At 50.3% G+C, this 12,666-nt stretch overlaps 1 protein-coding gene across 3 annotated transcripts in view; it reads left to right on the forward strand.

The window, feature by feature from the left end:
- The window catches only part of ANP32A (acidic nuclear phosphoprotein 32 family member A), a 39,940-nt gene extending 31,376 nt beyond the window's left edge, over window positions 1–8,564 (forward strand). For all 3 annotated transcript variants that reach the window (XM_047861806.1, XM_047861805.1, XM_047861804.1), the window contains 6 exons: window positions 250–399; window positions 609–731; window positions 2,935–3,133; window positions 4,344–4,441; window positions 7,001–7,064; window positions 7,323–8,564. In XM_047861806.1, coding sequence (XP_047717762.1) covers window positions 250–399; window positions 609–731; window positions 2,935–3,133; window positions 4,344–4,441; window positions 7,001–7,064; window positions 7,323–7,384 — 696 coding nt within the window. In that variant the 3' untranslated portion in view covers window positions 7,385–8,564. The remainder of the gene's footprint in view (window positions 1–249; window positions 400–608; window positions 732–2,934; window positions 3,134–4,343; window positions 4,442–7,000; window positions 7,065–7,322) is intronic.
- The last annotated feature ends 4,102 nt before the right edge of the window (window positions 8,565–12,666 follow it).

The following is a 12,666-nucleotide window of genomic DNA, read 5'->3' on the forward strand; positions in this document are numbered from 1 at the left end:
GGGGACTGTGGCGGCTTATTTTTAAGGGGAGTTTTGGAGAAGTGTGGCCGTGGCGTTGGAACGAGACCACCATGCCCGGAGCGTGTGCCCACCCCCTCCGTCCTTCCCCTCAGGACCGCAGACGGCAGGAGGACCCGGGTGGGTGCTGGCCGCACGATGCCCCTGAAGAGACAGAGGAGGTGCAGCCTGCAGTGTAGGACGGACTGACTGCTCTTTGGGTCTGACCGCCCGCTGGCCTTCCCTTTGCAGGTGAAAGAGCTCGTCCTGGACAACTGCCGGTCAATCGAAGGCAAAATCGAGGGCCTCACAGATGAATTTGAAGAACTGGAGTTCTTAAGTACAATCAACGTAGGCCTCACCTCAGTCGCAAACTTACCAAAGTTAAACAAACTTAAGAAGGTAAATAGAGTCTAGGAGTGTGCATGGGGAGGAGGGGAGAGGGTCGCTCGTTGCTTGGTGTTGAGGGGGCGCGAGCGAAGGTGAGGCGGCCGCATGCGCCGACACGCCCGTGGTCGAGGCCCTCAGACGACTTTGAGGGCTGGGCACCCTGGGCCCTCCGCCTTCGTGTTAAGAGCTCTTTCTGCTTTTCCCCTCCCTGCCCTGTTTAGCTTGAACTAAGCGATAACAGAATCTCAGGGGGCCTGGAAGTATTGGCAGAAAAGTGTCCGAACCTCACGCATCTAAATTTAAGTGGCAACAAAATTAAAGACCTCAGCACAATAGAGCCACTGGTGAGTCTTTCGGGTCCTCGGGTCCTTCCCTCTCCTCGGGGCGGGAGGGGGGAGGAGTTGATATCAGGGAATACTACTTTTGCGTTTGTAGAATGTTTGGGGTTTGTTTCTTTTCTCTTTTTTCTTTTCTTTTCTTTCTTTTCCTTTTCCTTTCCCTTTTCCTTTTCTTTTCTTTTCTTTTCTTTTCTTTTCTTTTCTTTTCTTTTCTTTCCTTTCCTTTCCTTTCCTTTCCTTTCCCTTTTCCTTTTCCTTTTCCTTTTCCTTTCTTTTCCTTTCTTTTCTTTCCTTTCCTTTCCTTTCTTTTTCTTTTTCTTTGTCTTTTCTTTTCTTCTTCTCACTTCTTTTACTTTATTTGACCCTCGTGTGCTATGAGATCAACTTGGAGCTACTATTTCTGCCTTGTCCGCAGAGAAGCTGAAGCCTAGCGAAGTTAAATGGCTTGAGCAAGTTCACACTGCCAGAGTGGGTAGTCAGGGGGCCGGGGTGGGGTAGGACCCTGGCCTCAACTTCTGGTCCAGTGCTTTTCTTCGTACAGTTTCTGCTCAGCTGTGGGAACCTGAGCTTGGTTCATAGTCCCTCGTTGGGGAGGGAGGAGCCACCCAAGAATTAAGCTGCCCCTGGGAGTGGCCCACCTGTTTTCTCCTTGGATTGCTGGCCTGAGGCTGGTACCCCCAAATGGTGGGATGGCCCCCTGGATGGCCCAGAATGGCATGGGGCAAGAGCCTCGATGCAGGCCTTGCTCTGAGGGGCAGAGAGCGACTGAGCCATGGTCTCTAGTCCTTGGTGTGATAGTGACCAGGGCCTCAGAGACGTGGGCCGTGTTTCTGGCTCCTGTTCATTTCCATAGAGCTGAACACACCCCAAACTTCATGGGTTTACTCACCAGAAAGGGACAAGGCATGGTCACAATAACAATTTCTCCATTACCTGGATCTGAGTGAGTGTGTTCCCTTGATTTCAGCTGTCCTTGACTAATAGCTTTCTTGACATACGGAAATACTACCACGTTAAATAAGCATTCTTATTGCGAACATACACGTAAGAACCCTCTCACAAGCCATCCACCTTAGAGTCAGGGAAAGGTCATGAGGGTATTTTGCCAAGTTTGCCACACTTTCTAGGTTTACAGAGTAGAAATTGGGGCATCCCTCAGTTCGGGTTTGTAGGGTTCTTGTCCAAAAGGCACTCCCTGTCCTCTGTGGACGCTCAAGGGGCAGGTTGATGGGCCAGAACGGCAGAACCAGAAGCCGGCACATCTTTCCCAAGCTCTGACTTTGCCCGCTGTGGCGTGGAGTCAACTACGAGTATATGCGTCCCACAGAACTTCTTTTTAGGTCTTCCACCAACCTAGGGAAAAGCAAAACTATTTGGATCTACCTGGAAGCCTTGATTTCGTGATTTCATAGGAAGATCTTTGAAGTTCTGTATATGTGTATTTTGGGAGGCAGGTGTAGAGGCCAAGCGTATGTGTATATAAAACATTGTGATTCGGCTTACGATGAAAGGTCTGACCTAGACAGACAGACAGACACACCCTATTCTCCCTGCACAGACCACACATGTTTTTGGAGCTTCTCCTTCCCTGGTTATCAATGTGATTGATGCTTTACGCTCACCTCCTCAGGCTGGGGGAGGGTGTTGGGCTCGCCCACCCAGACCACAGCCCAGACTCCTTCCCTGCCCTTGACCTGCTGAGAATGACTTCTCGCTCCTGAGATCTTGAGAGCAACTGAACATTAGTAATCACTTCTTCCTTATCGGGGCTGTGAGGATAAACTGAGTTAATACCTAGTGTGCTATGTGAATGGCCGTCATCCACACCATCATTAGTAATAGACACATCAGGAGTCTCTTTGTTCGTGGCGCCTTTTTCGTTCCCCTCTGGCTCCTTCGTCACAGGGGCAGCCGCAAAGCTCTTGGCTGGAGCCCCAGGGAGTCCCAGGTTAATTTGAAGCTGGTCACTGACACGGCCAAAGCTGTATTTGCAGACTAAATGTGTTGGCCTTGGATGGAGCTTCAAAGGCCCTAAAGTGCGCCCTCCCATTTTCCAGGTGAAGGAACTGAGGCCCACCAACCAGGGTGACGGGGCTGGGCAGAGCAAAGCTGTTTCCTCCCACCTGGCTCAGTCCCCCCTCCTGCTTCCCCCCTGCCCTCCCGCCCTCCCACAGATCATTCACTGTCGACTTCATGTTTCTGCTTGCAGAAAAAGTTAGAAAACCTCAAGAGCTTAGACCTTTTCAATTGTGAGGTGACCAACCTGAACGACTACCGAGAAAACGTGTTCAAGCTCCTCCCACAGCTCACGTATCTCGACGGCTACGACCGGGATGACAAGGAGGCCCCCGACTCAGACGCCGAGGGCTATGTGGAGGGGCTGGACGACGATGAGGAGGACGAGGATGGTGGGTGTCGGGGGGTGGGGTGGGGTGGGGAGAGTGGGGCTGCTTTGCTGCCACCATCCCTCATCTTTCTCACTGGGGCTCGAACCCCAGAGAGGCATCGTGACACTGCCTGACAGTGCGGTAAATCTTTAAGAAATCTAACTAAACCTTCCCTTCCGGTTTTTCCTCTTTTCCAAAGTCCCCACCCCCAGAATGAGATCCTACAGTGTCTCTCTGTAGTGTGACCGTGACCGTGACCGTGGACTCCCCAGCCCAGGGCTGGTGAGCGCACAGAGGAAGGTGGGGTGTGGCCTGAGGGTCCCATTCACCTGGGTGTCCAGCAGTGGAGATGAGGTCATGAGCTGGAGAGGTTGTGGGGCCCCCTGGTGGCTGCAGCCCACAGGACCACAGGCGGGACCTGCAGGGTGTGGATGCTGGAGCCCCAGGGGCCCCCAGGGGCCCCGGAAGTACAAGAGGCTGCTTCGCGTGGCATGCTGGGCCCCCTGGTGGTGCGGGGAGGGTGAGGTTGAGCCGTGAGCAGCAGGACCTGCAGGGAGGAAGGAAGGAAGAAAGGAAAGGAGCGTGTCCTGTCTCCTTCCCCCCTGTGCCAGCGTAGTGTAGTTTCCCAGCGGGTTCTTGATGGCCACAGTAACAGAGAGAGTGGAGACATTTGGCCCATTAATTCAGACATAGGATTTTTGAGTTTCCTTGTTAGGTCAGATACTCAAGACACCCATTTGCCTTAGTTTATTCCATCTTGTGGTATGACAGGAAGGGCCCAGGACAGGACTCCTGAGGCCAGGTTTCTAGGCCCACCTCCATGGCCAACTCTGACGTATGACCTTGAACAAGTCACATCCCCCCTCAGGGACTCGGATGTTCACCTTTAAAGCAAGGAATTTGGCTAGATGCTCTTGGCAAATGAATTGACTTCTCTGCCTTCCTAGACCCTGTAACTTGTTCCTCTGATCCAGCGAGTTCTCTGTGGGCTGAGCCTCCACCCAGGAACTTCTCGTTTTTGTACAACTTGGGAGGAGGGTTTAGCTTTTGGATGACCCTAGGGTGTGTTCAGTCACACCGGGGCTTCCAGGCTTTGGGCCTGAGTGGGCGTGGGAGGGTCCTGGGCCCCACGGGAGACTACCTGTATGGAACACCCGTGCACAGCCTGGGCTCGTGCTGTGAGGGAGGCGGGCTCACCACCAGTTCCCTTGTCCCCATTTCTGCTGCACAGAGGAAGAGTATGATGAAGATGCTCAGGTAGTGGAAGACGAGGAGGATGAAGAGGAGGAGGAGGAAGGAGAAGAGGAGGACGTGAGTGGAGAAGAAGAGGTAAGAGGCTGAACCGGGCAGGGGCATCAGCTCCCAGAGTCCCCCTTACTTGCTGCCTATGACTCCGTCCAACTTAAAGGCCTCGGTGATCGGCCTTTGGCAGCCACGAAACCCTGGTTGGGGAAACGAGACCATTTCGGGGCCTTTTATGGGGCTGCTATGGGGGAGTCCAGGCTTGCAGCCAGCCCCGGGAGAGGAAGAGGGAGAAGATTCTGGAGGCAGGTCAGGAGGGGAGCCATGTGCTGGTGGAATAAACCTAGCCCTGGTTTATATGTGAAAATTAGTTCTTAGGGAATCCACATCCTTCTTTTCTGCCTTTTTGCATTCATACGTTAATTCAGATATTTACTGAGCACTTGTGTTAGAGAAAATCAAAGACTGCTTTGAACTCATGGGTGATAGGAGAAGACCCTGCTTGGTGCCATTCAGAGTGACAAGGGTCCCTAGCACACGTGGAAATAATGCTGTGATCCTAATACATTGGCTTGCTCCCAGCATCTTAACAAGGTTTGTGCGTGTCTGTGAGGGTTACTAATAGCACAGTCTGAGGAGGCGGATCCCAGCTCTACCATTTGCTGGCTCTGTGTCCCTGGACAAGTTCCTTAACCTTTCTGAGCCTATTTCTTCATCTGTAAGATAGGTATTGTTTTACATCTGAGTTGTAAAGAAGGATCAATTCAGTGAATTCTTAAGAGAATATAAAAATTTGTAGGTAATAGCACTTAACTATTTTAGGCTTTTACACCCTTCTCCAAGGTCTTGTGCTAGGTTTTGTGTTTGGATGTTCGGAGTCTCTCTGTAATAGTCATTTTCCATGACTTGTTCAGAATTCTAAATCAGCTCTTCCTGATTACAAAAGTTAGACCCGGAAGGGCACCTGGGTGGCTTAGTCAGTTAAGCCTCTGACTTCGGCTCAGGTCATGATCTCACAGCTCATGGGTTCAAGCCCCGCATCGGGCTCTGTGCTGACAGCTTAGAACCTGGAGCCTGCTTTGGTTTCTGTGTCTCCCTCTCTCTCTGCCCTTCCCCTGCTTGCACTCTGTCTCTCTCTCTCTAAAATAAATAAACATTAAAAAAACAAAAAAGTTACACCTGGAGAGGCTGAAAGTGAGAACAACACGGACAGGGTACCTACCTTCTCCGATTTCCTGTCTCTATCCTGCCACAGACCCATTTGGACAGGATCTCCTACCCACCCCAAACTTAGGAGAGGCACAAGGCAAGGCAAATAGAAAAAGATCGGCCTTGTTCCCGCCTAGTTCTGCTGCTGGGTTTCCCTTTTCCCTAGGTGTAGGCTGCAAGAATATTGCAAATATTTAAAAAATAAAGACTTAGAAAAACAGTCCCCCCCAGGACAGGGCAGTAAGTCATGTTGGCTAATGGATTTTTCATCTTGCGCTTCCTGTCACAGGAGTCCCAACGTGCAGGGTTTTGTTGTGTTTTTTTTGTTGTGGTTTTTTTTTTTTTGGTTTTTTTTTTTTTTTTTTTGTAATCTCATTGACCATCTGCAAGAGTTCTAGCTTCCAGTGAAGTTGAACTTACACACAGACCAAAAAAGTCTTAGCAGACAGACTGAAAAACTATTTGGTGATCTTCTAAAAGGATATGTCTCTTGACAAAAAGAAAGTTCTCATCAAGATCTTTTTATTTATTTTTTTTAAGTTTACTTATTTATTTTGAGAGAGAGAGAGAGCATGAGCAGGGGAGGGGCAGAGAGAGAGGGAGAGAGAATCCCAAACAGGCTCTGCACTGTTAGTTGAGACCCTGATGTCAGGCTTGAACTCACAAACGGAGAGATCATGACCCGAGCTGAAACCAAGAGTCAGACGCTTAACTGACTGCCCCACACCAGGTTCTTCTTAAACTATGGGTTGGTTGCCTGATGCTTTAGGAACAGTGTTCAACATGTAGAGATTCAGCTAGCATAGGACTTCAGAAGCAGCGTAAAACAGGGATCCTGTGCTGAGAATGAATTCACACACCTTGCTGAATCTCAAGGAGCTGGGAATGATGTCCTCCAGGGGCCTGGGATTGATCGTCCCCTCCGAGTGATCCAAGTGTGCAAGGCGGTGGACAGGCTGGGTAGCGTGAGGTTGAACTTGCCCACAGAACCTGGATTTGCTAAAACCGGGGTCTTCCCTTGAAGCGAAAACTACTTTGAGGGCAAATAAAAGCACGGCTGGCTTGTGCATGACAGAGTCGGCTTGGGGAAGTTTCTCTCCCGAGAGCGCACAGATTGGAAAGCTGCTTGAGTTACAGGGACTCCAGGTCAGAATTCTGAACTGGGTTAGCATCTGCCATCCCCCCAACATTGTTTGCAGATACTGTGTGTGATGTGGGCGGTTTCTTCTGGAGAAGGGGTTCAGAGCTTTGTCATTTTCTCAAAGGGATCCTTGATGCAAGAGAACGTCTGCTTTGGATCCATCCTGAGGTGGCAGGTTCTTGTGAGGCTCTGAGAGGCCCCCACCTTCTCGATCTCACTGTCTGGGGAAGTGGCCTCTTCAGCGGGTCTCTGGGCCAGGGGCATCACTAATGCCTGCTGTCTGTATTCTCTTCCAGGAGGATGAAGAGGGTTATAACGATGGGGAAGTAGACGACGAGGAAGACGAAGAAGATGTTGGTGGTATGGCAGCCTTTTTACTCTCAGCTAGCCCGGCCCCCTCGGTCGGCAGCGGACCGCACAGGCCCTGGGGACCTGCCCGAGGGTAGAACACACCCATCCGAGGCCCCCGTGCCTCCCTGGCTTGCAGATCTGCCCCCTCAGATCTGCCAGGGATGGCCCAGCTTCCCAGACGTATGGTCCCCTGGTTTCCCAGCAGGTGGGTCGAGTGAGAGGCAGGCTCAGTGTTTTAACCTAAACGCCTTTTCCTTCCTCTTCCAGAAGAAGAAAGGGGTCAGAAGCGAAAACGAGAACCTGAAGATGAGGGAGAAGACGATGACTAAGTGGAATAACCTATTTTGAAAAATTCCTATTGTGATTTGACTGTTTTTACCCATACCCCCCCCCCCCGAAATCCCGCCCCCCGAAACTTATTTTTTTCTGATTGTAACGTTGCTGTGGGAACGAGAGGGGAAACGTGTACTGGGGGTTGTGGGGGGAGGGAGGGCGGGAGGGGGTGGAATAAAATACTATTTTTACTGCCACTCTTTATTTTTTTCCCCTACTTTTTCTTTGTGTCTGGTTTTGTCCCTGTAAATGCGATAGCTAAGGTACACACCAAGTGAGCATTTGTTTCTTACTCTCAAAGAGGATGGTTTGGAGGGCTCTTCTGTCTCCTGGTACTTCCGGAGTCTCTGGAGTCAGTTGGAAGGTCGTGGCTGGCCTCCGTTTGGTTTCTCGAAGCCCAGAAGGCGCTGAGCACCAGCCACATCTTACCTCTTGTGCTCTTTCCCGTGATTTCTGCATTTCTCGGGCCTGCTAGAGGCATCCAACGCCCTGGTTTGTAAATAGCAACCTAAAGGCGTATTTTGGCACTGGTTGGGGGACATTCCCCGTCTCTCATTCCTTTCCCTCTTCACAGATGGTGGTGGGCTTTGCTCTGTGAAGAAGGCTGTGGCGTCACTCTTCAGAGCTATGAGCCAGAGAGCCGAAAACAGCAGGCTTATGGGTTATGAGTAGAATGGATTCGGTCATGACAATTAAGAGAGAAGAAGCAAACCCTCAAACTTCAACCTCTTTAAAATAAGATTAAGGAAACACAAAACTGTCCTATCTTGTTCTGTAAAATACTCGAACGCCTTGTTTTACAAAAAATGACCAGAGAATTCTTCCACGTGTCCTTCTGTGCTTAGACCGTTTTTACAAACCTAGGCACGGGAGGCAGTGCTGCATGTCGGCTGGGTTTTTTTTTCATACACCCGAGCACGGATAAACTAACGCAAAATTGTATTTTCTTACCTAGTGGAAATCTGAAATGACTGCAAATTCCTAGTGAGTGTACAGGTTTGCTTTCGTGTCCCCCTTCTGGATTGCTTTAGAAGTGACGTGTTCTTTCCTAGCCCGCGTTTCATCTGTACAAAAGAACATCTGCACCGGTTTTTCTCCTCCCCCTCAGAAGAGCCAAACTTTGAGTTTTATGTCTGTTTGTCATTGATAAATTTCAATAAATCTTTTTATACAATTTTTTTGGGGATGGCTTCTTTGAGTCCAGCAGGCCATTGATCTTTCTAAGATGCATTCCAGATAACCTGCTAGCTGATGCGGGGAAGCGTTAGCATCGGTTATCTGATTAAAATAGCTTCTTTACAGAGTATGTATGCAACCTGGTGCCAAGTTTGGAGGCTTGGGGTTCTCAAAGCCAGGCTCAGTGGTGTGCGGTCTTCATTAAAAGCTTCGTCTTCAGAGTAAAAACCCAAAAGATGTAAAGCTAGAAAAAGAGTTCCTCGAACACCGAAACAGTCACCCAAAAGTGAGGCCAACTTTGGGACCTTATTTTGAGTTCTCTTTCGTGGTTCTGTTGGAAAGAATACTCACCTGAAGCCCCCAGGGATGGATAAAACAAATTTGTTCCTTCTTTCCTTAACCATCGTTACGGTAATTTCTCTTACCTCTGAAGAGTTCAAAAGCATGGATCTTAAATGGCTATGTAGTAGTCCATTAACTATTCTGACCCGCTTGATTCTCAGTCTAACCACATGGTTAGAGGTTTGAGTTGTTTCTCACTTCCCCCTGCAGCGGTTCTGTTCTACTTTTTGTGGATTTCTCCACACAGAGCCTTAGAAGCAGGGTCGTTGAACCAAAAGTTGGACATTTCTAAGGCTCCCGTGCAAGGTTCTGTGTTTTCTAGGAGGATTATGCCATGGTAGAATACTGTGGTAGTTAATGCGTATGCACGTTATGTTCATTCTCTGCCTTACGTCTTTGAACCCTGAGTTCTAGCAAGGCCTGGTTCTGCGTGGTTCCAGCAGAATGAGGTGCTTCTTGGGGAGAGACTGACCCACCCCGTCTCTGGGCGGTGCCCAGACACCTGCTGTCCTCTTCTTTGGCAAAGACATCCTCCAGCCCCAGGTGGAAGGCGGGGAAGGTGACCTCCCAGAGGCCAGGTCCCATGCCAAGCAACGGGGTGGTGAAGATCAACTGGTGGGCGTGCTCTGTGCCTCCCGGAGCTGGCCAAAGAACATGGGGAGGGGGTGAAGTTGAGAGCGTCTCCGACCTGGCCCTGGGTGTTCTGACCCTGACTGCCTCCTTGGGGGCTTTAGAGACCAGCTGACTCATGTAGATAATGGACATACATGCTATAAAATGTAAGGTGAAATGCATAGTGATGACTGGGTTAGTGTTGATGGGATTAAGGGAAGAGCAGACTATCTGTAGCAACCATACCAAGTATTTACATCGACCCTTAAGGAAAGGTCTTGCCGTGCCCATTTTACAGATGAGGAACACTGAGGTCAAGTGATGTGGAGCTAAGAAGAGGTGGAGCCAGGATGAAACCCAGGTCTGTTTGAACTATTTCCATTTCACTGAAGTTAGTCAAGAATGACAAGGAGGAAGAGGAAGTTCAGCCCAAGGGGCGGGTGGCGGGTGGGGAGGCGCTAAAAGCCTATTTATTGAACTCACTGTGTGCCAGGTACCACGCTGTATGTGCGTCATCTCCTCTTACCGAATCCTCACAGCTGCCTTAGGTAAGTGCCGTTATCCCTGTTCTACAGGCGGTTTAGTGACTGGCCCAAGGTCATGCAGGCAGGAAGGAGCAGCGCCAGTAATAAACCAGGGGTGTGTGGTTCCAGAGCCAGCCCTCTTCCCTTCCACCAGAATCCCTGCAGCCACCTCCTCCTTGCCCGTCACGGTGCCCCCAGGACAGAGGTTTCCCCGCTGAGTGCCAGCAAATGCACAGGATGGACCCTTGAGAGGGAAGGGCCCTTAGAAATCACCCAGTCCTCAACCGTCCCATTTGACCAAAAAGGAGACCAAAATCAGGGAGGGTGAGTGATGTGCCCAAGGTCATGCAGCAAGGCGGTGGGAGAGCCCGGCGTGGAAGGCAGGACCCCCTTTCCTGGGCTGCTGCTCAGACATCCGCAGCTGCACTGTGGTTGCGGGGAGCCCAGCTGCTGTGGGCTTCCAGAAGTGGAAGATACACAGTGTAGTGCCTTACAGGAAGAACACCGCTAAGCCCTGGGCGGGCAGGACGGAGGGAGTGCCACGGCACACCCGGGGGCTCCATTGGCTTTGGAGTGTGTCCTGTGTTTTTAAATGTTCCCCGTAGTGTCTGACATTGGTCATCCCTGGAATCGGTGTGTGTTTCCCGATGCAGAACCAGTGCCTGGAAAGAGCGTAATGATGATGCTTCTAGATTAGGAGCTACTCTGTGTCATGCGCTTTATATCCATGGCCTCCCTTAATCCTCGTACAGATTTCACTGACGAAATCAAAGTTCAAAGAGAAGACAACTAGCCTGGCTAGTAAGTGGCGGTTAAGCCTCAAGCCTACGTCCTGACGCTGGAAGACTTGTTCTTATCCACTGTGTTAAAAGGGCCAGGCGGCTGAGGGAAGGGGGGGGGGGGGGGTGTGAGCAATTCCGTTTTTCTCGTTTGCTGACTTGCAAAGGCTGTTTTTATCCTTGTTCAGAAACTCATTGTTCATGGTTGGAAGGATTCCCACAGTGGGTCCCTAATAAGCAGCTTTGCACAATGGTGGCCCTGAGTCCCTGGACCAGCCCTTAGACAGGCCCCTGTGGCAGGCTGGGCCCAGGGGTGAGTGAGCAGGGCCGAGGAGAGGTGGTTGGACGCAGGAGGGCAGGTCAGGCCAAATCAGGCAGGCCATGCGCACGCCAGCAGGGGAGAGACAAGAAAGAGTCCAACCTGATGGCCGACTGTGACTCAAGAAGCTGATGCAGGGGACATCCGTGGAGTTGGTCTGGCAACAACAATACAGGGACCACCAGCAGGACTCGTGTGGATACGGACCTGAAGTTCAGGTAGGGCTACCCGCTCTGGTTCTGGGGATGACCCAGTCCTGGCCAATCAGTGTATTCTGAACTTAGACCATGTTGAGTGGTACAGGGAAGAGCCTGGAACCCAAACTGGTTAAATGAGGCTTGGCCCCTGGAATTTGGAAAATGAGCAACTTCCTGTTGGGGGTTTGGTTGGGGCTGGGAGGTCGGAGGCCCGGGAGTTGTGGAGGCACATCCCTTGGACAGAGCCTCTGGATCATTCTGCGTCAGCCTGGGAGAGTCCAGACGACTATGAGGGAGTGAAGACACACAACATATATTTAGAATTTGTTGTCTGCTGGACGTCGTATGTTATTTTGCTTGTTTCCCATCGGGTAGTCGTTATTACCCCCATTTCCAAGATTGAGCACATTCAAGTGCTCCATAAATACTAGCCGCTTAGTGGCAGACAACAATAAATGCCTTAAAGAAATCAACCTGATGTTTCCCAAATTTCCCTGATAAGAATCCCTGGGGCTTGTCAGCGGTCCAGACCTCACCCCCTGGGAATTCTGGTTCAGTAGCTCTGGATCAAGGCCGGGAATCTGTGTGTTAACAAGTACTCAGAGGATTCTCATCACTGGGGACTCAGTACCCACGATGGCCTCCTGAAGAAGGTATGGCCATGCTCATTCAAAGTTGAGAAAGGGAAGCTCCAGAGAGGTCAAGTAACCCACCCAAGCTAACACAGGCAAGTGACAGAGCTGGGATCTGAACCTGGGTGTCTGTGGCTTTCACACTTGCTGCAGAAAGAGGATGATCCTACCTACTGTGTACCTCATTGGTTGCTAGGCGATGGGAAAGTGGAAAGCAAATCTGCTATTAATAAGGGAAGAGGAGGGGCGCCTGGTTGGCTCAGTCAGAAGAGCATGCAATCCTTGATGTTGCGGGTTGTGAGTTCGAGCCCCACGTTGGGTGTAGAGATTACTTTAAAAAATAAATAAATGAACTTTAAGAAAAAAGAGGGTGGGGGGTGCCTGGGTGGCTCAGTCAGTTAAGCATCTGACTTCGACTCAGGTCATGATGTCACAGTTCATGTGTTCGAGCCCCACATCGGGCTCTCTGGTGTCTGCACAGAGCCTACTCCAGATCTCTGTCTGTCCCTACCCTGCTCGTTCTTGCTCTCTCTCTCTCTCAAAAATAAATAAACCATTTAAAAAAAACAATAAATAAAATAATAACAAAATTTTTAAAGGAGAAAGGAGAGAGAGTGAGAGGCCAGTTTTATGAAAAAAGAGGCCCAAGCAACCCACATATTTTCTATAAGAAGTGGAAAACAAAGTCCTAAAACCA

This window comes from Prionailurus viverrinus, chromosome B3 (genome assembly GCF_022837055.1).
Source record: "Prionailurus viverrinus isolate Anna chromosome B3, UM_Priviv_1.0, whole genome shotgun sequence".
NCBI lineage: Eukaryota > Metazoa > Chordata > Mammalia > Carnivora > Felidae > Prionailurus > Prionailurus viverrinus.